Below are 27,492 nucleotides of genomic sequence, written 5' to 3'. Positions count from 1 at the left end.
AGAGCAAAGACCATGGTGAGCGTTGTCGGTAGACGTATCTATAAAGTGCCCGATTTCGCATAGGGGTACAAGTTCAAATCGCACCTTGGCCATGTACTAAAGACTCCTCTCTGATGTATATCAGTTTGAGTGTTAACCGATGCTTTTACGGTGATGGAAAGCTACATGAAACATTCAGGCAACTGGATGTAACTATAATATTTAATATTTTAATATAAAGACGTTTAAGTGATATTGTTATTTTACAATGTAGGTATTCTGATATACACCTGGATCTATGAATATGGACTTGATGAACACGCAAGGTTCCCATGTCGTTTCGTGTAAAATCGTGATTACTCAATCCTTGATAATGGTCTAACGAATACCCCAGGTAACCAGGTCTACCGCCAAAGGGAAAAAAAGATAAAGCAAAAACTACGCTGGTTTCTCCGTTGTTCAGTACTCTGTGCACAGTATGCAGTTAACAGTTATGCCAGTTTTAGTGGTCATATCGACAGTACATTACTGTTATTGCCAACCGCTGTTCGCTTCAGAACGTTATCAGAGGCTTAGCGTGAAATTATGTCGGGTTATGGTGTATGTTAATGCGATAGTGGGAACAAATAGGTATCTGCAAAACATAAGAAAAATTTAACCAGCGTAAATTTCATTAAAAAAATGCACTCGTCGAATCGTCTACTTTTGCGAAAGTATAATAATATTTCATCCTTGCTCTCTACAATCTTTGCGTTAAACTTATTTTTTTTTTAATTTACCAACAAATTTGATTTATCTAATAAGATTGATGATTTTGCAAGAAGTAGAGTTTTAAAATATGACAGGACACTTAGAGAAAGACGCCTCCGGACCCCTGAACAAACCAGAAGAGAATGCAACAAACTCACAAACTTTTAACTTTTTAAGAGCCTTAAGATATCGGAATTTAACCGATGAACAGACTTTAAGTCTATAAGCAACTGATTTTTTAATATAGCCATGCATTGCTTCAGATTTTACGAAATGTTAAATTAAAAGAATTGCGTGCTTATATTAGAGACCCAATCACCCTCTTATGAAAATTCGATTTCTAGCAGAGCTATAAAACGGTAATAAAAGTAATTGAGGATCAATTTGCGATAACGGGAAGGTAACGGTAACGAGGGAGCTAGTTCAATAAAATCTCTTTATTGCTACATCTCAATATGTACTTCGACCTTGCCTCTAAAGGCAGTAGCTGTTAATGTTTATTGATTTGTGCTATTTAATTATAGTGTACTATTTATTTTGTAAATTTAATCTAGTCATTTAATTAAGTCTTGTTACCCCATTAGGTAATTGTAATGTATTATAATGCATAACTAATAACTTAGTTTCCAAAAAGTCGAAAATTAAGTTTATTTATTACAGGAATACTTTTGAGCATTTCTCGAAAGAAATGTAATTATTTCGATAAATTACAAATAGTTTGCTAACAAAAAGTACAAGCAAGAATAAAATATAAAACATTTTTGTCAGAACCGAACAGCATCATTCCTTATAGAATCAATATCTTCTCCAGTACCACTTGCAGAACTTTAGCAGCCATCGAGACACGCCGCTAGAAGTAAATCGATGCACTGCGTCGAATCCAGATCAACCGCACTCTTAAATCTCAGTTCTACGAAAATAACTCTTTCCCCAAACGTGAGAAAGATCTTATTCCTACAGCAGTATCTTCAAGTGGTTTCGCCAAAACGTCACGTCTCAGAGTTCGCTGATTGGATATTTTATGACTTGTGACGATACTGTTTTAAGGAAAAATGTTATTTGTCCTCTGAAACACGTAGCAAACTAAAAGTAGGCCTTAGTATATCAACGGGTGTATTGTTAAGAGCATTTCAGCGAACCTTTCATCTGCAAGATTGTAGTGCCGTGCCGTCATTAAGTTTATTAGTGCACTTATGAGTTAAGTCTGGAACAGGCCAAGAAGTGATTGCCGCGAAATTGCTTTGGACTTGTTAGCTAATAGCTTCTCTGTCGATGAGTTATTAAATGACTGTACCATATTTCGCTTTAGTCCCATGATAGATTTATAGATAGATAAAAGATTCCATGGTTCACATTTAAAAATTAATGATCCATTTTTATATCTTTATAAAAACAATTAATGTTAGACTTTAATAACTTCTGCTAATAGTAGTAATTAGTTACTACAGGCAGAAATAATTAAAATCAAATTATATGAAATCGTGATTTTTCATTCAATGATAGAATGTTTTTTGTATTTGACGTCAGCATCAGCTAGAGAACTTTATTTTAAAAGAGTTTCTTAAACATGCATGTTATTTTAGATAAATATGATACGAAGGAGGAAAGCCAATTGTTTTGTAAGCTGAAGACATAAAAGCGATATTGGTTTGTCCCTGACACAGATTAAAGGAAAACCGAATTAAACTTTCTTAGAAAAATCGCTGGTTCGTTTTTTATTCTCGACGTCTGTTAATCCCTTGATTGCCCCATTTATATTTTATATAGCATTTAGGTATGTAAACCCTCTTTTATTTGTGATATTAACTGTTAATATTGTGAGTTGTTATCTTATTTACTACCTCTTTTTAATAAGTAATCCGTACGATAGCACACACCAAATTTGTATCACAGTGTATGTAGGTATTACTGAAATTTTACTGCAAAGTTCACATATGTTTAAAAACACTTTTTTTTTCACCAAAAAAATAAGGTAATCTAAGAACATTAATGAAATCCCTTCGTATTTAATGATTTTTATTAAAGAAGCAAAAAAGAGGCTCACTTATCCATTCAGGCACAGCCTTATTTGTTAGATTGAATAGATTTCGCCTCGAAGCAATACCACGAAAGCCCTAGATAGTTATAATGACATAGCTTTGCCTGGGACAAAAAATTTTACCTGTTGCTATAATAACAAAATAGTAGATATTGTAGTCTGTAATATTTGGTTAACAAAGACTAAAGGTTATTTTTATTTTAAAGAGAATAACGTCATGGCGAAAGGTCAATTCAAGAATACTCGAAACCGCCGAGCTTGCATGAGAGCTGTGAACATGGAAGAAGTGAAAGGTGTATGAATCGTGGCAATTGAAAGATGCAGACTGTACCTTTTCTCCGGAAAAGAGGCATAATTTTATCTCCTTCATCTTTGCTTGTTCTCATACAATGCTTCGGAGCCTGGGGTCCGCTTTTCGACATTTTCCTTCCATTCGGTCCGGTTTACCGCGTCTTCGGTTTTAAGGAACGTTTTAAGTTTCCTAGCACAAGGCGAAGACGAAGAAGAGAGATAAGTTAATGTATGTACATATGTCAAAGTGATTAATTCAAAAATCAAATCTCAATTCAATTTCAATTACTTGAGGCAACATAGCCATAGCCAATCTATCACCGACTGAAATCCCCACAAAGCTTTCAATTTAGTGCCAATTTACTAGCTCCTGGTTGCTTGCAAATTATGCATGGAAAATCTTTATACCTTGAGTTTTAGAATTTTAAATTTGTCAGATACTGGTAATACCTACATATATTATAATTATTATTGGATGTATTTTAGAAGATTACTAATTTGCATATATTTGAGTCAAAGTTTGTATAACGGTATTTCTATATTCAGTGCTTCATATGGGGAGAATTAATAAAAGAAATTGAAATTAAAGTAAACCATTTAAACGCAATACTAAATTCAATAGTAGACATGACATAAAACACGGGTGAAAACTGATTAGGTATTGCCTAGCACGGCTGAATATGTGAGTAGAAACACAGTTATTATCTCTATAAGGGTCATATACCAACTACAAACACATACTTATAATATAAAGGATGCTAGGATTTTTTTTCTATTGGTGCCGGGAACCACATTGCGAAAAAGAATAGGACTACTCCATTTCTTTCCCATGGATGTCGTAAAAGGCGATTAACTTGGAATTCCGCTTGTAGGCGATGTGCTAGCAATTCGTCACTATTTGAATCTCAATTCCATCATAAAGCCATACAGCTGAACGTGGCCTTTCAGTCTCTTGAAGACTGTTGGCTCTGTATACCCCACAAGGGATATAGACGTGACTATATACGTATGTATGTATTAAGTAGTAATTAATAAAAACACATTTTATAATACTAATACATATAATCACGTCTTTATCCCTGGGCCTTTACATCAGGGTAGACGAGCCAACAATTTAAAATGACTGAAACATTCAGCTGATGAAATGAGCTTCAAATAGTGTCAGGTTGCGACCCCATCGCTTTTAAGAAGAATCCCAAGATTTCTAATAGGAAAAAATGCTTGAAAATTCATACCACATTACAAAAGGAATTGAGTGTGAGCGTAAAAGAATTTTAGCTAAGACAACACGGGTACGTAATGCTGTTGGCATCTAGCAGATTGAAAGTAAACAGCGGTGAGAAAATGTCACACCGACCGCGCTCAAAAGACTGCATGGATTGAACCAATATTGGTTTTACGACGCTTGGTTTAGTCAATGCATTTCTTGAATTTGAAATTGTAAAGAGTTTCATACAATCAGAGATGTCAAATTTTATTGATAGAACTTAAGTCACGGGACGCGTTCAGCTGTATGGCTTAATGAATGAATCTTTTTAAACGGTTTTATTTAGCTCACCCCGTTTGTTTTATTCTTGGGTCAAATTTAGTAATTCAAATTTCACCCTCTTCCTGTCAACCGATTAATCTGAAATTTTGTATACACTTTGGATTTTGGTGACAATATAATTATGTTTATTCATTATCATTATAAATTCAAGATGGCCGCCGTTACAAAATGGCGGATAATTTAGGTTTCATTAATCCCATCAATATGGGTATCAAATGAAAGGGCTCAACAAGCAGAATACAATATACTATAAAAAATTGAAATCCAAGATGGCGGCCTCTACAAAATGGCGGATAACTTAGGTTTTATCAATCCCATCAACATGGGTATCAAATGAAAGGTCTCAACAAGTAGAATACAATTTACTATTCAAAATTAAAATCTAAGCAGTGGGATAAAATGTAGCCTATTAGTAGAGTAAGATCTTTGCAGGGACTACGTATAGAGGAGTTGGACTGCAATAAACTAACGGGCAAGAAACCTTGCAATAATGAAGCACTAAATGAATTAAACAGAATGCGAAATAAAAACTAAAAACTAGAAAATAAAAATAGGTAAAAAAACTTTTTAAGTTAAACGGTTTTATGTTAAACATACACACATACATTGCAATGTTTAATATAAATGTACTAAAAACCAAAAAATAATAAAATAGATACAGTCGTGGGAATTATAAACATATGCATAGACTAGACTAAAATAAAACCGTGGGGCACGTCAATTGTCTACAAATTATAGACTTAATGTGCGATAGAAGAATCGTTTAATTCGTCGTTAGGCAGTTGGCCCGCAGACGGTGCGCAAATTACTTACTATTTTGCTGGCTAGCGAGGAATCGTTTCACTGCTCGTAGTTTGTCTTTAATCGACAAAACTTATGATAAAAGTACTACTCGCTCAACATTATGAAACCCTAAAACTCGCTTAATCGAGCTTGCTAACTTGTATCCACATTCTAGCCCTACTTATCACACGTCCATCGTTGTCGGTTGAACAACTGCCTAATTATAGTGTAACATTACAAAACAAACATTTTAATCAACGATTGTAGACAATTGACGTGCCCCACGGTTTTATTTTAGTCTAGTCTATGCATATGTTTATAATTCCCACGACTGTATCTATTTTATTATATATTATTATTTAATAATCTCGCTGACTTGGTTTCTTTGTCAAAAATATTTTCTGCGGGATTTGAAATGATTAATCCTGTGTATTCTTGAAATAATTTACACATTGAATTAATAATTATGAATAGTATTTATTGGCGACTTTCATATAAAAAAAATCATCTACTTCTATCATTTTAACAAACAGAATATCATGCTAAAAATAGATTAAAAAAATAACAAGGAATTTTCCATAAAACATGAAAAAAATACCGCCCAATTCCGTCGTCCAATATTTGCATACTACGTCCGATTCATTTATATTTCAGGCCAGTTAAAAAAATGTCGTTAGAGATCGCAATAAAGCCGGTGCTGCAACACGGCCCGGTTATGTAGAACCGGTCCGGCGTCCAGCTTGACCTGACACTTGACTCGGGTGCCGGATGAAACAACACGGCTCCTTAATTGCTGTCAACTGTACATGCGGATATTGATTTCCGTGTTGTAATATATTCTGTCTTGTCGAACTTGTAGTGCGACTATGTTCATCCTTGGATCAAATTAATTTCTCAATTTTAATCCTCTTTTTGTTGTACCTAGTATTAAATTGAGAAAGAGGAAGCAGAAAGATTCCAAAGTTAAAAGAAGTTTTAGTAGTTACAAGTATCATTAAAATCCATAGCTCTGTCAAGATATTCCTTTACAAGCATCAACACAGTTTATCCTGTTTGGTGTTCTCAAAGAATGAATGGATCAAAGGCATGTTTTACATTTCTCTTTATAGAATGTGAGAAGTTTTATCTCCGATCGATTTTCTTTATTTAATATGTAGAAGGGGTTTCTCTGCGTAAGGTGAAACTTTTTCAAGGTATCGCCTTGACGTGATCTTAGCTGTAAGACGACGCGATAAAGGTAATCCGAGCAATTTACATAACGCCTCGCAAGCAGGGTCGGGCAGAGTCCCGGCTTAGAGTTAGATAACAGGGGATTGTTATTTACTCTCAATCAAAATTCGAAACATTTTCGCTTGTTTTGTAATTCGCCTTCCCCTAACTACTTGAACAATTTCCAATAACTATTATTATTGTGTTATATTTAGGTTGTCATGATTTTAATATATTAAGAGGAAACATTATAGCTGATACTATAATCTTTTTTACTCAACATGGTTCCAAATCCTGCAGAATAGGTAAAAATAAACTCGATCAATTGAATGATTAAAACGAAAAATTTTATGACATTTTTACTTACGTTTTAACTTCCTATGTTTATCCAGCAACGGGCTTCTCGATGTGTGTAAGATTTGTTTTTTCCTAAAGTTATGGTGGGAACATTAAAACAATATCACTTTGTGCTGGGCCAGCATGCTTCTTACGTTAAATAGCCCTGGCGTGGGACATGCCACCAAAGCCGACCCTATGAAACCTCTCGGGTCTACTTCCGTAGAGTGAGGTCGTAGCGGTTAGCGGACACTTGAATCGAAAGTGCCTAAAGCCCACCTCTGCCACCAAAACAATCTCCACTTTATAGGGTCTATTTGCTCAAGATCATCCTTAAATAGGCGAAATCTAATATAAACAGAACAAATAAAAGATCAAGCTAGCTCCAAAGCAAATTTGTAAGTTGTATGACTTAACTTGGGATACCAATTGTGGTATAAAATAATATAGCCTAACTATAGGCGCCAAAGAGGTAGCGCCTTTGATCGGTGAGGCTTTCGAAATAAAAACTTATCTCAAAGAATAGATATCCCACAGCATCACGTAACTTGACTATGAAGAACATTCCCAAGGATGCCCCTGGATAAGATAAACCATGGCCAACACGGAAGTCTTTAAATACATTAGGTTGATTTTGCAAATAAAATATTTTCAGGTGGGGTTTAAGCAAGTACCTACAGCTTGCCTTTGTAGCGTCTTTCCTCCTACACCGGCACGCTGTATGTTATCATAATAATGCCATATCGATATACTGGTCTTCGTAAATATGATCTGCCAGAATCAATACGCTAAGAAGAAGGTCTTACGAATAATTATAGTTAAAACATCTTGAAGTTTATTTATAACATGAGTCGATAACTCGATAGATTTATTCACTTCACACTAGACTGGGCGGGTATCGACGATGCGCTTTGCGCCTCATTTCACTCTGGCGATGCGTCGGCTCGTCAAGCAATTATGCCAACAGCCTATTTTTATTAAAGCCTTTGAACCGATGCGAAATAAAATGATTTATTTCTGATGACATTTTTTTTATATTGTTTCTATTTTTTTTAGACTTTGTTGGTTGTTACGTATATGATTTGTTCTATTTTCAAACAGGATCATGCTAGGTATAGTGAAATGTTCAATGGGTATTATGTGTGGTATTTATAAGATCGGCAGAAGTTGCTACAAATGTATTAAGCTGCAGTTATATCATGTTATATCAACTCTTCCATATGGAACAAATGCCGAAATTGAAAAGAACAAATAGTTGGGAAATCGAATAATATTTTTTATTTTAGTTACATGTCGAATACATGTAATAGTTTTATATTATTAACATGAACCTTAAATTTCCTCAATATTATATAGACTGAACATACTGGTTCAAAATAAAATAATTCATAGCTAAAATAAATAACAATTACCGAGAGCATCTTTTACTAACGCTCACATGTCCCGAACCGCCATTCATATTAATCAGGGAGACAAGGCCTTTCCAAACATACCAGCTTTTTATATGGCCTAAACGTATTCTCCTATGATTGATGGCTGTGTTCATGCTGTTTCGGCTTGTATTATCTATAAAATGAACCCTAACACAGTAACAATGCGGCCCGTGATGGATTATGGGCCGTAAAAAATCTTGTGTTACGAAAATGGGTGGTACGTTCAGTATTCAGTTACGAAGTGAAAAAATATTATCGAATATTTGTTTGATGCAATTAAAAATTACTTACCAAGGATTCGTCCTGGGTTACTGCTTAATTGCAAAAGTCTGATAGCAACCGCACTATGTATAAATAAGCCTCGAGACAATATTATATTTTGGATATAAGTGAAATGAATGAATAAACGTTTAAGAAAATTCCATAAAATATTAAGTTTATCTACGATAAATTAATTTCATTCGTTTATCTCTATAACTTAGCTTTATTACTTTGTAAAATTTAGATAATAGTTCTAATTTCATTATCTTATAAAGTAATTAAAGTTCAGTCTACATTAACTTAAGCCCTCTGAGTTAATATAGACTGAACTTTCATCCCTATTAAGTAACATTTTTACTCGCAAGACCTAAAATCTCAAACAAATTATGCTTTTCAATCTCGCGGTCTCTATTTTAGCGATTTTTAAAGTCCATTTGATTATAAATTGCCTACCATAATAGGGAGTCGTTAAAAGAGCCCGGGATCGCCTCGAATCATGCTTGTGAATTAATGAGCTGTAATAAGCCTTATGGTGAGGTGGCGCCGAAACTGCCGCTCTGATGAACGCGAAGTCATTATGTGTAAGAAAGGTTTGCACGTGCAAATGAAGTATGATTAGGGATCTTTCTGTCATTCTAGTGTTAAAGGAAGAAGGTATAGAGGGAGAACACAACAAATATAGTAAGAGAAGAGATACAAACTAAATAAAAAACAAATACTATCACGTTTTTATCCGTTACGGGGCAGTTAGAGTCAACTGTCTCTATAAGACTGAGAGGCTAAGTTCAGGTTAAAAGAGAGAAAGGTTTGAAAGAAACCTCTTAAAATATTGATTTGCTTTATAATCAAATAGTTTGTACTTAATAATGTAAGGATGGTACCTACGTATAACTGTAATCGATGATATTGGTAACGGATTCTTTGAGAAGTCAAACCGAAGTTTTAATTAGCGTTCATCGCAAATTTTGCCCTTTGTAAACTTTGTTCAATTGTAAGATCACGGTTGCTAATCCTATCTTAAGCAAATTTTAAGTAGGTATTTGTAATATTTCTAAAAACGTGTACACGTTTATTATGCATACCGATATTAATATTTTCAGTTATTAATATTATTATTTTTTTACTTTTAACTAGAAAAAGAGCGGACTTTAAAAAAATTATGTATAGCAAAAAAATAATCGAATTTAACTGAGACTTAAACAATTAGAGAGCAGTATAATAATCTAAATAATGATTATGATTTGTAAAACACATTGATATTTAAAAAAAACTGATTATCTTGTTAGAACGCATTTTAAACAGCCTACATAATGTGAAGCGGCAACGAAAGAAGGGAACCAAAATAGATGAGGATCGATATCGCCACACCTTGAGGGCGAGCGGTCAGCAGTACATAAGGCTAATAAAGCCACACCTCAGCACTAATAAACTAGATTATTACCGGCCGAACGACCAGACGGAAGGCATTCATCCTTAACAGGACTGTAAATAAGACGGTTTTAGAATTGGAAGTAAACTTCCGAACAAATGTTTACGCCTACCAGAAACCAAGTGTATTTATGCCTTTAGGTATAGGTAGGTACTTATGAAGGTCGGATCAAGAGTAACCTAAACCGATGAGCTTATATGACTAGTTATGAATGTAGATGAAGCGAAAGATGTATACATCGATCGTGGCAAGTACAAAGATAAAATCTCTGTTTATCTCTCCCGAAAGAGGCGTTATTTTATGTATATATGGACATTAGAGTACAGATCAGTTCCTTTGTGCGATAGAACCGTTCACGTAGTACCTGTCGCAACGAAAGGGTTGCGGGGCCCGAGTCTTCGGGGAATATCCATGCGGGATAGGAAGCTCCGATATGAAATTAATGATTATCGTCTGACTTTCGTGCCCATGTTTACATGGACCTGACGTGCTACCAACCAGACTTGGGAATTTTCGAAACCCCAAAATAAATGTTACTATTTTTCTTTTGTCGCCCAATACGATGTCCCTAAAAGAGTGATTAATTGGTTATGGCAGGACCGCAATAGATATTTTTAGGATATTCCTTTTTTCAATACTTTCGGTTTGATAAAATGAAATTATGATATGATGATGGAAAATGGTGGCAATACTACGAAGCTTTACGTTTTTACAAATAGAATTAAAAACGCATTAACATATAACCTGGTGCATATATTTATATAAGTTTTTCTTGAAAAAGTTGTAGGCGTGTAAACACTTCTATAAAGGCTTAGGAATTATGATGATGAATGGAGCACCTGCCAACTGTGGTACAGAGAAATCTTGACAAAATGCCCTTAATATCAAGCCCCACTTTTATAGGATTAGCGAGCTTTCTAAATTATATTTCTTTGAGACATATTACTCATGTTGTGTCTTGAAAATTTATATTTAAAATATTTTACGATACGTCTTTTTAATATTTAGACGTTGCATATCTAGTATGATTGAATATCGGTAAATCATTCAAATATTTCAACAGGAATTTAGCTCTAGGTTTTTAAATAATAACAATTTTGTACAATTGCATTATTTAAGTTGGATTAAAATAAAAACAACCAGAGCAAGGATATCAAATCTATAAAAGTTTATGTCATAAAACTTTGCCAAAAAAGTTAAACGGTTTGGTCATGAAAAGTTTTGCTAGTGCTAAAATAAAACTAAAACTTCAACTACGATTTATTGCACATACTTATACACACACACATTTGACCGAAATTATTATATTACAAGGATTATTCGTATTAAATAGGTGGAGCCGCGGGCGAACGCTACTTGCTCGTATCAACAAAAGTAATAACAGGACAACAACTGATCAACATGCTTATATACATAAACAGTTTCTTTAGAGGTATCGGATCAATATAGTCTTAAAAAGTTGTACCAAGAAACAAATCCACTTAAAATCGTCACGAGACACGTAAAAACAATAGAAAACAAACCTAACTATAGTAATTTCACTAAGAAAAATCTCTTTTTTTATATAATAAGGAAAGCCACAGAGCATGAAGCCCATGGCTATGGGTTTAACAGGACGTCACGTTAAACGCTAATAGTAAGTACTCGTAAGTAATAAAACCTACGTTACCGCCTCAATTTTTTTTTCATGAAACGTTTCTCGAGCACAATAGCAGCCATTTCTTTTACGTTACAGACCTATTAAAAGTTCTATTGTCAATGATCGCATGCCGGAATCTGTCCAAACATGAGTACCACAGCCCCGGGACTAAATTGGAAAAGCTTTCGAAAGCCTATCGAAGCCTATATATAGTACCGTGCACTGTACTCTATACTCGTACATACGCACCCTTTCGATAGAGATCAATGAAATGATTTTGCAGCCTGTGCAAATATTCTTCGCGTATGTTTCCGGCTCGGCGATTGAACGAATGGGAAATGGGTTGATAGACTTCATTTCATACAGCTTTTGGTGATTCCATTTTTTTTTATGTTACCTTTTTTGCAATGTACATAAGTTATGAATGTGGGTTGGATATTTCCTATATGCAGGGATCGTGACAAGCGTAAAGATCTCTGCCTACCCCTCCGGTAACGAGGCGTGATTTTATAGGTACCACGTAAAAATATCCTTTTGAACATTCTCGGGCTGCACTTCCAAAAGGCTTTTATAATAGGTTTTACACAAAACCTCGTATATTTCACGTTTTTACTGAATGTAAATGTAATAAAAGCTGTTGATTGTAAAGTTTAGGATACACTTAAGAGATCATATATGATTTCAAAAAGATTCTTACTTTTGCTTGCGTGACATCACCTACGAAAATGACCCGAGAAAATAACTATGTACCTTGATATATTGATAGATAAATTGGTATAAACTCGTAGATTTTTTTGATACCATAGCCAAATTTGAATTTATGTTAATTGCTTCGCTTCAAAGTTATTTTTGTTGCGTTTGTTTCACAATTGGTATATTGTATTACATGAAAATTACGCAATTCTATTTTCACGAAATACAATACTCAATTAAACAATTGTTAAATTTACAGAGTCTAATTAATTCAGTGCTTAATAAAACATGGTGAAGGTAAAGCCATTCTCAAGCATTTTAAGTTAAGTAGAATTTGTTGACGAAGGAAAGTAAGAAAACATTCTTTTTATTAGGTCGTAAAGAACCGTACCGAATTCTCGAATTTGCTAAGTGCTCCCAGGTTGTTACGGGTAGTTAAAGTACCCGAAATACTATGTTGCCTTAAACAAAATATAGGTTATATATTAAACTACATTTCAAACAGAAATTTTATTTGAATTTGAAACATATATTTTGAATAACAATAGTTTCAATACTAACCCATGCTCTTACGGTGACGGAAAACGTTGTGAGAAAGCTTGTACATTTAGCCAACTGGATATGTGTATTTAACTATGATCGATCCAATACGGGTCCGCTTTACATCCAAAGATTGCGAAGGTCAAATGGGAGTCGCTTCGTGGAAAAACCTGACTCACCCAATCCAGGATCCATGGTCAAAGGCAAAACCCAGGCTCCTCTCCAGAGTGATGGGGCCAGGAAGAAGAAGAAGGTTATTACTTGAGTAGGCTCATACATCTATATAGTTTTTTCATGAAATTCCCGCTCTCTCACGGAAATTTCGGAACAACCTCTCTTGGTACAGCTCTAGACCAAACAAGAAACGTAATGTTTGATTAAAAATTTAAATATTACGTTTCTTACGAGTAAGTTTCATATTTTTAATCAAACCCAGCGGTAAAAGCTGTGCGGTGATATGTCAGTTAATCAATCATTTAGTGTCCCCTTTAACTTTTACAGTTAAGCACCCAATTAACATATGAGAAACAAAATAATTGTATTAATATGAATATAAGTTACGTCACCACCTGGCATGTGCCATAATTCTGACATAATCGTTTCTAGTGTTACGATTTATAAAATGCATTTTCATTTCCTGTTTTCCATACAAGGTCATAACCTTGACTTTTCTGCTTTAATGCCAACTAGAGTCGAGTGCCAAAATGCAAATCATGAAACTAATGGATAGGAGTCTTGTAAATCAATAAGAGTCAGTTTTTGTCAAAGATGTGCTGTTCGGTTCCCCGCACTTTAGGATAGGAGCATGCTATCCTTTTCTATTTTCTTTTAATTTAAAAAGCGACATAGGAAATCACATTGAAGGGTTTGGTAGCTTCGTGTTTAAACCTCCTAATCCAATGTAGGATCGGGGTCTAAGGATGTAATCGGGATTAACGCCAAAAGATTTTTTTTTGTCAAAGATATTGTTCTATAAAGGTCACATTAGGAACGACACTTGGCCTACTTTTAAATGTATCGCACACAACCATCCTCTTGGCCTATTTTGGAAACACAAAGCTGGTACAAGCTGTTGTTTTCAATTGCAAACACATTAAGTACTTTGAAGTATCCTCTACATCTCTTCATAACAACTTTGATTTAATTACTCATGTTTTTGTTGTTTTTTATCAAATATAAAATACAATATCTATAAATATCTACGTGAATATGTAGTGTTCCAGCTTTAATTATTGGTGTTGTTGAGAAATGAAGTAAATAACCATATTTTCCTATTATTGGTATTTGTAGCTTTTAAATACTTTCTAATTAAATCACTTAAGTTCCGATGAGGTTGACAGAAAATTATGGTTTATGTTTCTTAATGACTTGACTTTTCCATTGCCCTATAGCATGAATTTAAGCTATGACAATTCCCAAAGCCAGCCGGAGATCAGGTGGGATTCCCCCACTACCAAGCGTATTAGCATTAATTTACATAAACGGATCCAATTCTAAGTCCGTCCAGATTTAAATAATGAATGGTTGCTATTCCAAGTTTGTGGCGAGTTCAGAAGTTTATACAAAGGACCATTGGGGATACCATTTATTAACATCCGACTTGCTATACGAACGCTATTTACGCGAAGATTAATAGATTATGACCCCAATCAGCCACAGTAAGCAATTATACTAAACAAATAAGATTGTGTACAGATAACCCGACCTGTTAATCAAATCGCTAGAATAGGGAAACAGGGAAATTGAGTTATGTCAGATTATACACTGCATTTTCCATTTGGTGGCCACGTAACTAACGGTTTATAGTGTAGTAACTACACTATAAACCGTTAGTCTGCCATGGCATGGCAGACTACTTGGGGAACAGATGTCTGGCCATGCCGCTACCGCCCAGGTAGAACGGGCAGGTCAAAAAGATCATGGCTGGACGTCGCAAAAGATGATATGCGAGCCATTGAACTGATATCCGAGGACGCCGAGAACCGGACCAAGTAACCGGAACCACTTCTATGTAGGGTACAACTGGGAACACGCTGCGATTAGAGAGAGTAACTAATGGTTAATACTGAAATTGACTTAGTGACTTCCGAGTTAATATAGCATGTAGAAGTTACGATTCGCGAACAATATTAGCAATATGAAATACATTACCTTGTATGTGCCATGTTGATCTGGTTTTCTACTTATAAGGATCACCCCAGATCGTATTTCAAATAATGTAGGATGCAACTAAATGAAAACAGTAACATGTGAAAGGTCAAAATAAGCTGGTAAGCAAATAATTCAACAGTACGGTGAATTAAACTACTGCTTATAATATTATAACGTTGTTTATTTGTTACATTATTGGAATAAACCGAATAATAACAATATATTTAAAAAGGAATATCATTTTGTTAGTCAGTTTTGCCGTGGTTTACATTCTGTCAGATATTCTCATAAAATAATACTCCAAATGAAACGGAAACATAACTTGTTCCGCTCCTAATTATATTTGATTGTTTGCACGAGTGGCAACAATATTGTGAAGGAAGAGGCTTAATTGAAACAAACGAACTCGATTCATCAAGTTACTTGTTACGAACTTAAGAAGATTGGCAGCTAATAAGCTGTATTATTCCATTCTGTCCGAACTTAGGAAATAATGAATCCTCAGGAGAAATTACCTGTACATGGAATTAGATCATGTTGTGTGTTTTCCGACAGAGTTAAACAAGAATACAACATTGGGATGTTGTAAAGAAAGCAATTAATAGTTAAGGATTACTTGCCTTATTCTAAATTTATATCATTAAATATTAAATTTCATTACAAACTTGAAAAGAACGAATTCATCCATCCAATAAATGATAAAAAATTAAATTTTTGGAGCACAAGATATTAATATATTTGAGTCTTTACAGCCTCCTAAAGAGACTGACTGAAAAAAATAAGTAACTAACTTCAGGTCAGGAAATTTAAAGGCAATAATTTATACTGATACATTATGCTATTCGTTAGCATGCCTTAAACTTGCAGAGTAAAAGCTGATGAAGAAAAAATATGATTAATGATGAAGAAATATAGGGTACATTGCGCAGCGTGACTGAGTATTTTGAGACGTAAGTAATATATCTTCGCTTTTTGTTCACCACATCTGAACTTGGTTAGTAGCTTTTATAAAAATACTTATAAAAGCTACTAACTAAACTCAGATGTGGTATATAATATAGCCTTATACTATAATATAGCTTATTGTTAAGCATATTGAACAATAATATATTATTAACACTTATTGCCTTTTTATTAGCCTATGAAATTATTTATACATAAATGTACAGAAACTTCTTCTAATTATCACTATAATATACATACATACATACATAAAATCACGCCTCTTTCCCGGAGGGGTAGGCAGAGACTACCTCTTTCCACTTGCCACGATCTCTGCATACTTCTTTCGCTTCGTCCACATTCATAACTCTCTTCATACAAGCTCGGCGGTTTCGGGTACTTTTGATAATAATATAATATAATATAATCAGAATAAATCTCAATTAATTAAAAATATAAAAAATTGGGTAGTCAATCTAATCACCAAGCGATTATTTTTGTTAATAAATCCTTTAAACTCAAACAGTCATTCCCGATTGTCTTAGAAATTGTTTCAGTTCGACGGGTTCAAACAATTTCGTATTGAAATCAAACGAGCAGCTCATATTTATTTTGAATGCGATTAGAATTGGAAATGTACAAAGAAAATGTAACTTATAACTTCCATCTGAATGAATTAGATAAAGTTATAATTTATTTCGCAAGATAGGTAGCGATAAAGTACCAATATTTCAAGAGTAATACAGAATTTTAATATTAATGTAATATTGTAATTTAAAAATTATCTCTTGAGGAAAAATAAAGGAAGTTAGAAAGAAGACAACCGGATTTCACAAGTTTTTCTATAAGAACGTGGTCATCATCAATATTATGCCACAAACTTAAAGTAGAAAATAATTTTTTTTTTATTTACGTCGTTTCATTAATATTTTTCATTAAATAAAATAAATACTTATAACTAGGTATAAATTTTCCATTTTAGTAAGCTACCTGTCACAATCTCAATTCCATCATTCCATGACCATGTCTCTCAAATATTTTCGAGACTACTAGCTCTGTCTATCCCCTAAAGACGAGATATATATATGTATGTATTTATCATTTTCACAAATGCCATCTAAAGCATTAATAGGCTCTCGAGAAGTTGTCTTACTGTTCTTATCTTTCACATACATATGTATGTATCTATGTGTGGCGTTGCTGAGTCAGCAGTAACTCCTACTCAAATATGACCTAAGCCACAAATCACTTGCCACCGCACGTGGCGTTTGGCAATTAGCGTGTATATCATACTTTATATTATAAATGAGAAATTTTGGGAATGTGTATGTGTGTTATGTTGTAACTTTTACGAAAAACATACAGAAGCTAGAAGTACGCTTGCTCCTCCCGCGAAAACAAAAATTCCCATTTATTTCAGAAAATCCTCTCTTTTTGTGCACTAGCCTATGTACACACAAACTTGCACGGCAAATTACAATCTCTAGATACAGCGGTTTGGGGTGTGCGTTGATATGTTTAGTATTCTGCACTTTTATTATCTTATAACTCATACGTCTCTGTTATTTTAACAGTCCATCAACAATACACGTGTTCGGGAAAGTAAAACATTTATGGTCATATTGGAAAAGAGTGTAAGGCACGTCCGTGTAGAGTTAAAGTATTAGGTATAATATCGCATAAAGTTTATGGAAAGGGTTATACTCGTATATTACTTTGCCTATAAAAAGCCTTTACTTATTATAAATACTCAAGAATACTATCTTAACTGTACCAATGAGAAAAACATTTGAACATTAAATGAAAGTCTATATTAATTCAGTTTTGTTTGACGTTGCTTCAAGCATTCCACCCACTAATAATACTCTTCAATTCATAATTCTACAGAGACTAAATTTTTCAACTTGCCACGATACCTGCATACTTATTTCGCTTCATCATTCACAACTCTCTCCGTGCAAGGTTCTCGACAGTTCTGATATATATCAATCAATATGCAGCTAAAACAACTAAACAGATCTTACAAAAATCTGGCACACAGACGAGATTTGGCGCGCATATGCATGCGCATATTTTTGGAAATCCCCAAAGGAGTAACTCCCGGAACAAAACCTTTATACCTTCAAATACCTAACAAATCTTTTCTGTAAAAATAAAAATATTTGAATACCATTTTCATGTATTTGTTATTGGACATGGCAACCCTTTACCCTCTCGATAACCTTTCATAACACGTCCGAATTAGAAAAACGCAAAAATCGTCAAGGGCCAAAATCTGCGAGATCCACGATATTCGGTGATATATGGTTGGGTCAGCTGTCCCTCTTCGATATGTAATGATACCACATCGAACCTTAAAAAATACCCTCTAGTTTTATTCGGTTTGGCAAATATTACACGAACTAGGTATCATAATGATATTCGACAGTCGCTCAAAGAGTTTAGGTCGACGCTCTACCATTGATTTTTTCATGGAATTATTCATTTAACTTTACATTTATATTTATTAACAAAAGAAGATACTGACTAATACGATAATGTTCCTTAAACTAAGTTAAACTAAGACTGGCTGACTGATATATCAACGCACAGCCCGCCGCTGGGTCTAGTTGAATTAGATAGGTTTCTTATGTGGTCTATCAGTGTACTAAGAGAGGATGCTTTGAAATTAGCGGGATTTTATGTTTCACAAAGACGGAGCCGCGGATCTACATAACCTATAATAAAGAATAGGACCACTCCATCTCTTTCCCATGGATGTCGTAAAAGCCGACTAAGGGGTAGGCTTATAAAACTTGGGATTCTTCTTTTAGGCGATGGGCTAGCAACCTGTCACTATTTGAATCTCAATTCTATCTTAAAGCCAAATAGCTGAACGTGGCCTATCCGTCTTTACAAGACTGTAGGCTCTGTCTACCCCGAAAGGGATATAGACGTGATTATATGTATGTATGTATGTATATAATGTTTAAATGTGCCGCATTGGGCGAGTCATATGATGCCAGATTTAATTGGCATTCAGGTCAGGATGGAAAATAACATTTTCGAATTGGCCTGGTTTTTGATAAATCTTTATTAGGGGAAATTTAGTTTCTGCCTACCCCTCCAAGAAACATATTTGAGTTAGTATCCAATAAAATTAGCCTCAATCTTATTTAGGAGCTAACTCAATATGTGCAATTTCTCGGAAAAATACTCAACATTTGTAATAACATTCTATAAACTTTTAATTTGGATAACATTTATATAGTTGATTAAAATTCCTAAATACACTTTGGACATCAAAGTGAGACCTTTGGTCAGCAATGAACCGTTATAACACGTTAATGTAGTTAAGAGACCGAAATAGGGCCCTTGAGAATTTGCTAAATAATAATATAGCATTTCTAGTCTAGACGTTTCTATACATATTATATTATGCCTATATTTATAAGAGTCTAATTTATATAGAGAGAGCTAGGTGTGACGTCTAAGTTAAAAGGTACTTTTTTTCCTACTTAAAATTTGTGTGTGCGTATTTATAATAATATGCCTAATATTATTATAAAGAGCCACGGTGTTTAGTTTATTTAAAAATAAATTATTGCCCGTTGCTGTGTTTCATAAAAGTACCTAACTCAAGTTTTAATCCAAGAAAATTAATTGAATCTCAAACCAAATTCACAGTGAAATCAACTTTGAAGCTTCAAGTCCTTGCTTTATAAAAGGTTTCCGTAACCAAAAGAATTCAGCATAACTTTGAGGAACCTCGCAGTCAAGTTGATTTTAAAAGTTAATATTCCAAGTTCGAGTGGCAATTTACACAAGAATTCCATCTGAGGCTGAACTGTTAAGTAGATGCCTGAATAATGTAAGCAGAATGCCTTCCCAAAGAGTTTTTAAGAAGGAATTTTTTTTACGGGAAATATCACATAGATTGAGCTACCAAAGTAATTCAAGATTTGTGATAAGAAACTAAGAATAATATAAATTGGTAAAATTGTTATAACAATATACATATATACAAAAAGTTAGTTTTTCATTATGATCTGACCGGGGATCGAACCCGGATCTTTTGGTTCAGAGACGAGAATCTGACAACTGCGCCAAACAGGCTGTCAAAGAAGATATCGATTGCATTATTATGCATTCCGCTACTTCATTAATCTTATTTGATGCGCTCCTCTCTCGACTTTCATTAGCAATGCAGTAAAGAATAATAAAAATAGCTATCTTTTGATTGAAAACTAATTAGGTTCTTGATGGGTTTTCTATTTTATTTCAAATCAAAATCAAATCAAAAATTATTTATTGTCTTGTACACTGTAAGTACTTATGGCAGTTCATGCTATGAACTAAGGAGAGAACTTAGAGAACGAGCGGCGCACCGAGTTGGAGCATGTGCTTACAATGCACCCATTTAAAGGATTCCTAAACTTATGTTTCGCTTATTTACTTAAATGTTGATGTCCAGCTTATATATAATTTAATTTGGAAAAATTCAAAATACCTACATACGATTCGAAGACTCGAGATAAGAGAAGAGAAGACTGAAAGGTTACCACGTTCAGCTGTCTAGCTTAATGAAATGATAGAATGGATATAATAATTGGGGTGGAAAACAAAAAACAAATTTAAACACTTAAATTTTCGAATACAATAACAAACAATCATTCATTCGCTACGTTCATTATTAGCATAACATGGCCAAGCTAGTAAGAGATAAGACAAGTTTATTACTTTCATATCATGAATTAAGTATCTGCCCGTCATTTGTGTTCTACGTTGGTACATAATATTGAAATTTTAAATAACAGAAGCCAAAAATACAACACGGAAATGAAACAAGCCCATTTATAATTCTCCCGTTTCGTATTGAGACAGGCCGGTATTGCGAGCTGGCATTATATTATTTTCAGTGAAACATGTTCGAACTACCCCTGCAGTGAAATTACAAAAACCGTGACTTGTTAGTATCCGCGTACAGTGGGCAACATATAAAAGTATGCCGACTTCGATACGCTGCGTAGGAAGTTTACTTTTCTCTATGGCCTGCTGTACACTTCCTTCGTGTTTTTCCCTCGCAATGCTGTATTTTATGATAATTGAGTTGACGCGAGCCGGGGTTATTGTTTCAATGCGGAATTTTGCTAGAAACCTCATTCTTTTTGTTTTACTCAGTATAACGTACACTCAAAGGATTTCGTATATAAATGAAATAAATTTGTAAAGTCCTTTCTGTTTCTAAAAGATTTACTTTTAATGCCCTAACATAATTACTGAAATTCAAATCATTGTAGATTAGCTTTATACTAGCTTAAAATGATTGCATAACTTTCATGTTGGTCACATAAAGAAAACAAACCATTCCAAGCCGGTTTTTGAAGTTAATCAGCAGAAGCTTCTTTTAGATGTTAGCCAGAAACTTATCTCTAAATTTCAATTTGATCATTCCGCTAAACTAGGCATTCAAATCTATCTATTAAGAGATAAAGAATGTGTCAAAAAATATTGTTAATTTAATCTACTCATGTAAAGGTAAATAATATTGAAAATACTAAAAATATTTTGATCCACGTCAAATTTATAACATAGAAATATATTACCAAAAATGTAACTCGCCCAAACATTTTCAATAAAGCAAAATTTTTTGATGAAAATTCCACCAGTGTCGGATTCTTCCGGCTTTCCCTACTAATTTAAGTTTTCATTATCAGGAGAGTAGCGTTTTGTATTACAAAGGGATTGTTAGACAATTTTGGACGAAATATACTTAGTTCGAGTCCAAACACTCAGAACATTTGCTTTGAGAATCAAATTATAATGACTTACCTTAATTAAGTTGTATCATTTTTATTCATTTATTCATATAATAACGTCTATATCCCTTGCAAGATAGACAGAGCCAGTAGTTTTCAAAGACTGATAGGCCACGTTCAGCTGTTAGGCTTAGACAAGTTATTGCCTAAAAGTATAATCCCAACTCTATAAGCATATCCCTTAGTCGCTTTTTACGACACCCATTAGAACGATGGAGTGATCCTATTCTTTTTTATATTGGTAATAATATAATAAAATAAATTTTATTTTATTTATTTAAAAATCGACAAATAAAAGGAAATATCAAGTAGGCACCACATACTCGTTATACCACATACGCAATTTTACTGCACATTATTGACTGAAGACTGATTGATTGACTGACTGAAGAACTGTTGACATACAAACATGATCAAGAGCTTCAGTAATCCAGTTCTCGTTGTAATTTCAATAACTTATATTCATTTTGTGAATATCGGCGTCAGACCGAAGAGGGTCAAAGGTTATCGATACAGGAATCAGGAGCGGCCGATACCAAGGGTCCGTCGTTATGGTTGAGGGCCAAATGGACCCTTTTCCTGTACTTATGGCCCTATAATGACTGATGGGCCGCTTATATCGCCGTATCGCCTTATTGCGCCGTGCCCTGCACATTTTAATAACGGTGAAATTTTTATTTAATAATTGTACCTATTTTGGATTAAATAATATTTTCATAATTGATTGTTTATACTTCAAAATATTTTCTTTTGTTAAAGTAAAAAAAACGGGAGGTAAAAGTCAATTTCCTTAACAACATCATTTAGCATTGAATGAATATACATACCTTGCGGGGTAGACAGATCCAACAGTACCGAAAAGACTAAAACGTGTATGGCTCAACTGTATGGCTCAATGATGAAATTAAGATTGATAGCCTATCGCCTACAAGAGGAATCCCAAGTTTATTAGCCTTTCCCTTAGTCGCCTTTCAGGACATATAGATATAGAAACTCTGTTACCTTATTTACAAAAGATTATCAGTGGTATTTCAACAAACTTATAAGTTAACCCTCTTAAAGTGTTATAAGAGGGAGGTAACGGCACTGTGGCTTCATTTAACTCGCATCGGGTCACTTTGAATAATTTGTTCTAATACAGTTTTACGTAAAGTTTTGTTTAGATACGTAATTTTACTACTAGAAGTTCGTTTGATCATCAATTGGGAATGTAAATAATCAAGGTTAATCGCATATCACAATCACATACATATGTATATAAAAAAACCATTTGCTTCCAAATGTCTATATACAAAACACAGTGTTATCAGGAGACATTTTACTTGTGATAGCGCTATCTTCGGCGCGGGCCGGGAGTGCCATCTACGGTAATGGAGGTTGCCCGGGTTGCTGTCGATTAGACCTAACGGCCCCGGGGAATATTGAAATGTGCCCATGCCTCAGATGGTAGAATGAATGGATATGTCATTGCAGATTGTTTAAAACTACCACAAGAGTTTAAAGAAAGGATAAAAATATTCTGTAGATTGTGTCGAAAGATATAATGTTTTGTAAATTATTTTTGCTTAAAGGCCTCTCCGTTCTAATAGGTCTAGTCTTCAGTTTAATATTATTTTATAGATATTGCTCTTTTAAGTTTTACCTATGACATCCGCCCTGATTCTTCTTGTCGACTTAAAATAGTAACTTAGATTATTAATGATTATTAATGTCGCCTGAAACGACTAAGGGTAGGGCTTATAAACTTGGGATTATTTTTTTGGGCGATTGGCTAGCAACCTGACACTATTTGAATCTCGATTTCATCATAGAGCCATATAGTTGAACGCGGCCTATCAGCCTTTTTGAGTCTGTACGATCTGTCTACCCCTCAAGAGATATAGACGTGATTACACGTTTGTATGTATGCTTAAGAAAATTTTGGAATGTTTATTCCAGTCGGTATCACGGGTATATCTATTTTTATAAGTATCACGAGAAATTTAATATCTAGTATGCTTTTCCAACGCACGGTAAAAACATTCAATTAATCGAATAAGGCTGAAACTTTGCACGCAAATAGCTGTTCTGAGTTTGCTTTAACTCCAACGTGAAGAAAACCTTGCCGAACAATATGTATATTAGTGCAAAACCTCAAGAAACGAAAAAACCTTCTTATGTTCTGAAAGCCACTTAACAATTTTACGTTGAAGTGATAAATTTTTATATCGACGGCTTTCCATTTCCATTTTCATAGGGCAAAAAGTGATGACATTTTGTCCAAATATTATCATACTTACACCTCTAAAATCTCTTCATATCCGTCCACTCCCACAAACTTCTGATGCGCCCTCCCCTTAATTTTTCGCTACACTGGTCTCACTCGTTTGGGAAATTGGCGGAAAATAAAACGGAAAAATAACAATTCTTCAGTTTCTGCACATGTATTATTTTTGTTTACTTCTGTATTTATAATATTTAAAGGGTATTATTCAAATAAACATAATCTTGTTACTTCGATGCAAACCGTATTCCTTTCGAAGATTACTTCTTCAACAATAGCGCGGAATGCTGAGAGACATCTTCAAAGCGTCTTTCAATATAAAGCGCTATTTCTATGAGTTTCGCTTTAATATAAATTCCAGCCAGTGCCGTTATTAAATTTACTATAATGTTGTTAGTAATTTACCTCTTTGGCAATGAATTTGGTTTAACCAAAAATTACCTTGAATAGAAACATTATCAGAAGCTTCTTTAGATAACTTAGTTGAAAAAGCCATTTAAACTTCCTGTAATCTCAGTCCAAGCGGTGTAACAGAATTGTTTATAATGATAAATAACTTTTAAGCAAAAAGTACTGCTTAAGATACTCCTGTAATTTCCAACGATGAAAAGCCTTATCTTGTAACTTTGCAGTTAATATTTAAAACAAGTTCAAACTTTGAAACATTTGTGTCAGACAAACAACTGAATAACCACTTTATGGTTTTATTTTGACTAGTTTACCCTTACGATTTATCTTAAAAGAAAAAGCACAATGGATCGAAATTGTGTCGATATTTGAGCGTAACCGAATATTTCTACACCATGTAAAAAGAAACGCTGGAAGAAATAAGATGCACCAAACGGCAGAGATTTAAAATTTGGTTTTTGACTGGGAATCCGTCCTATAGGCAGCACCCATGCCCATGAGTTGCTTATGTTCACCTTCTAACGCTGCTGAGCTAAGGTACTCTTACTCACCAGTGACGAGGTTTGCATGGTGGAACTGGCAAACAGCGTCGGCCTCGTACCAGGAGATGCGGTCCCTGAAGTAGCGGTAGAAGACCGGGAACCCTTCCTCAGGCAGCACCCATGTGTTGCTTATGTTCACCTGCCAATTTATTTTTATTAATTCTTAGACTTTATAAAAAAAATATAACCTACGAGGCGTATACGTAAAGATACACTTAAAAACACATGTTTTTCATATTTTATGTTGTTTGTCATAGAATAGTATTCTTAATAGTTACTTCCACCAACCACAGGTACAATAAGGAACATATCCCAGATTTTTTAATGAAAGTGGGAATCGTATTCGACATTCGATTTTCAGCAAAGAGAACTACTTTATTCTTAAACTGATTTTATAATTAAAACGCGCCTACGTACGGATTTTTTTGTATAAAGCTATCACATAAAACTCGCAATGATTTTGAGAACAATTAAAAAAAAAAGTTATGGTCACAACCCATGACCGACAGTTGGTGATTGCCATTAACCAATATTTAAATCTTCTATAGTCTTATTTATTCCGAATTATATGGATTTAACGTTTTATTTGAATTCTAAACATCTCTGATCTAAACAATTAATCCATACAAAACAAAGTTCCTTTGAAGTTGGCTTGTCTTTGTTTATCATTAGCAAGAAACGTCAGAAGTCTCGCGGAACTCTTCACAAAGACTTTAAGAAGTCGGAGAGACCCTTCACAATTCCTATCTGAAATTGCATGCATAAATTGGAAGACTTAAAAAACAATATCTTTCAACTCTGAATCTTGAAACTTATATAATTTTTTCGAATGGATTATGGGACCAGCGGATGTAAATCAACGAGTCCAATAAAAAGTTTGAACAAAATAAACGAAAAATGGGATACTTCACACAAAAAAGCAGAAATGTATAATTTTATACATTATATCGATAGTATCGAAAGATTTATATCACATCACACATGAAGTTTTCGGTCGTAAAGGCCTGACTGTATATTGTGTCATAAAAGTTTAGTATAAATCATAGATTTGATGCCATTTCTAAGTGTTTCTTTGCAAGTTCACAAACAATAATATTTATAGAAAAATCCCTCAGCCAAATCCTTATTCGTATAAAAAGAAATTAATAAAAAGTGAAAACTGGCACTCGGGTCCGATTTTCCCGTTTGAAGGGTTAAAACTAATTTCCTCTAGCCAGACGGCACCTCTCTTTTCCTGTTTGATTGAGATTTTCGATCTGTTAGGGTTCAAACATATTCACATTCTACTGCTATAGGTATGACAACACACGAACCTCTCCTCCGAAAAATTAAAAAAAAACAAATATATTATTGAAAAAATGCTCATACTACGAACAGAATATGCTCGACAATGTATAAAAAGCTATGAAATAATTTCAAAAACATATAGTCTACAGTCTAGACACTTATAAAGTTTTATTTTCTTTTATAATGACTTATTGCGATATTTACCCATGTTACCTTCATTTTGTATATCCATACTTTTCACCTATTTCAATTTCAATAACACTAAGTATATCATATAATTTATTGTACCTCGAGAGAGAAAATTGAGTTTTCTTTCAAGCTTCGATGTTTTTCACGTTACGTCTGTATAATTTTATTGAGAGGCTTCCAAGAACTCATGTTTATGTCTCGAAAGCGAATTATATTCTGGGGAGAAATTAAATCATTTTAAGTTCTTCCAATTCAATCACGTCCAATTTTTTTTACAGACGTCTCAGGTGACGGAAATATTCAAGATTCTATTCTATTTTATTTCTTTAGATGAGGGTGAGTAGTTACTTTTCTTTTATAAGTGCATGTTAAATTATAACGAAAACATGACTTTAAATAGAATTTAACATTTAAATCTACGAATTATCTGAATGTATAAACCTATTGGAAAAAATCTCACAATACATTTTTTTATCCCTCCCTAAGGTGAATCGTTAAGATTAAGGACAACCCTTCCAAAAACAATGGCTCTTTATCTAAGGCCCCATCACGACACAAAATAAACAATGAAATCAATCTGGACTCTCAAGGGATGCAATCTTAATTACTCTGACTTATTATGCTTAACTTTTGATTTATTTACATTTTAAGTGTTTCCGAGCGTTAATTACTGATAATTTGTGTTTTATTATATAGAATTTTACAATGTCGTATGGTTCCAGGCAGTGCCGTGTGGTTCCCGGCACCAGTAGAAAAAAGAATAGGACCACTCAGTCTCTTTTTCATGGAAGTCGTAAAAGGCGACTAAGGGTTAGGCTTATAAATAAAACAGCTGGCCTATCAAACTTTCAATACTGTTGGCTCTGTCTACCCCGCAAGGGATATAAACGAGATTATATGTATGTAATTTAACAATCGTTGTGATATATTTGTAATTTTAATCAAATATATGGTACCAATGACAGACTACGTTTGGAACTAT

At 34.0% G+C, this 27,492-nt stretch overlaps 1 protein-coding gene across 1 annotated transcript in view; it reads right to left on the bottom strand.

Moving 5' to 3' along the window:
• LOC106143591 (uncharacterized) overlaps window positions 1–27,492 on the bottom strand; it is a 38,390-nt gene that overhangs the window by 8,919 nt on the left and 1,979 nt on the right. Inside the window, exon 2 of the mRNA XM_060946569.1 lies at window positions 25,044–25,173. Coding sequence (XP_060802552.1) covers window positions 25,044–25,173 — 130 coding nt within the window. The remainder of the gene's footprint in view (window positions 1–25,043; window positions 25,174–27,492) is intronic.

This window comes from Amyelois transitella, chromosome 2 (assembly GCF_032362555.1).
Source record: "Amyelois transitella isolate CPQ chromosome 2, ilAmyTran1.1, whole genome shotgun sequence".
NCBI lineage: Eukaryota > Metazoa > Arthropoda > Insecta > Lepidoptera > Pyralidae > Amyelois > Amyelois transitella.
This window is presented reverse-complemented; position numbering and strand designations above follow the sequence as displayed.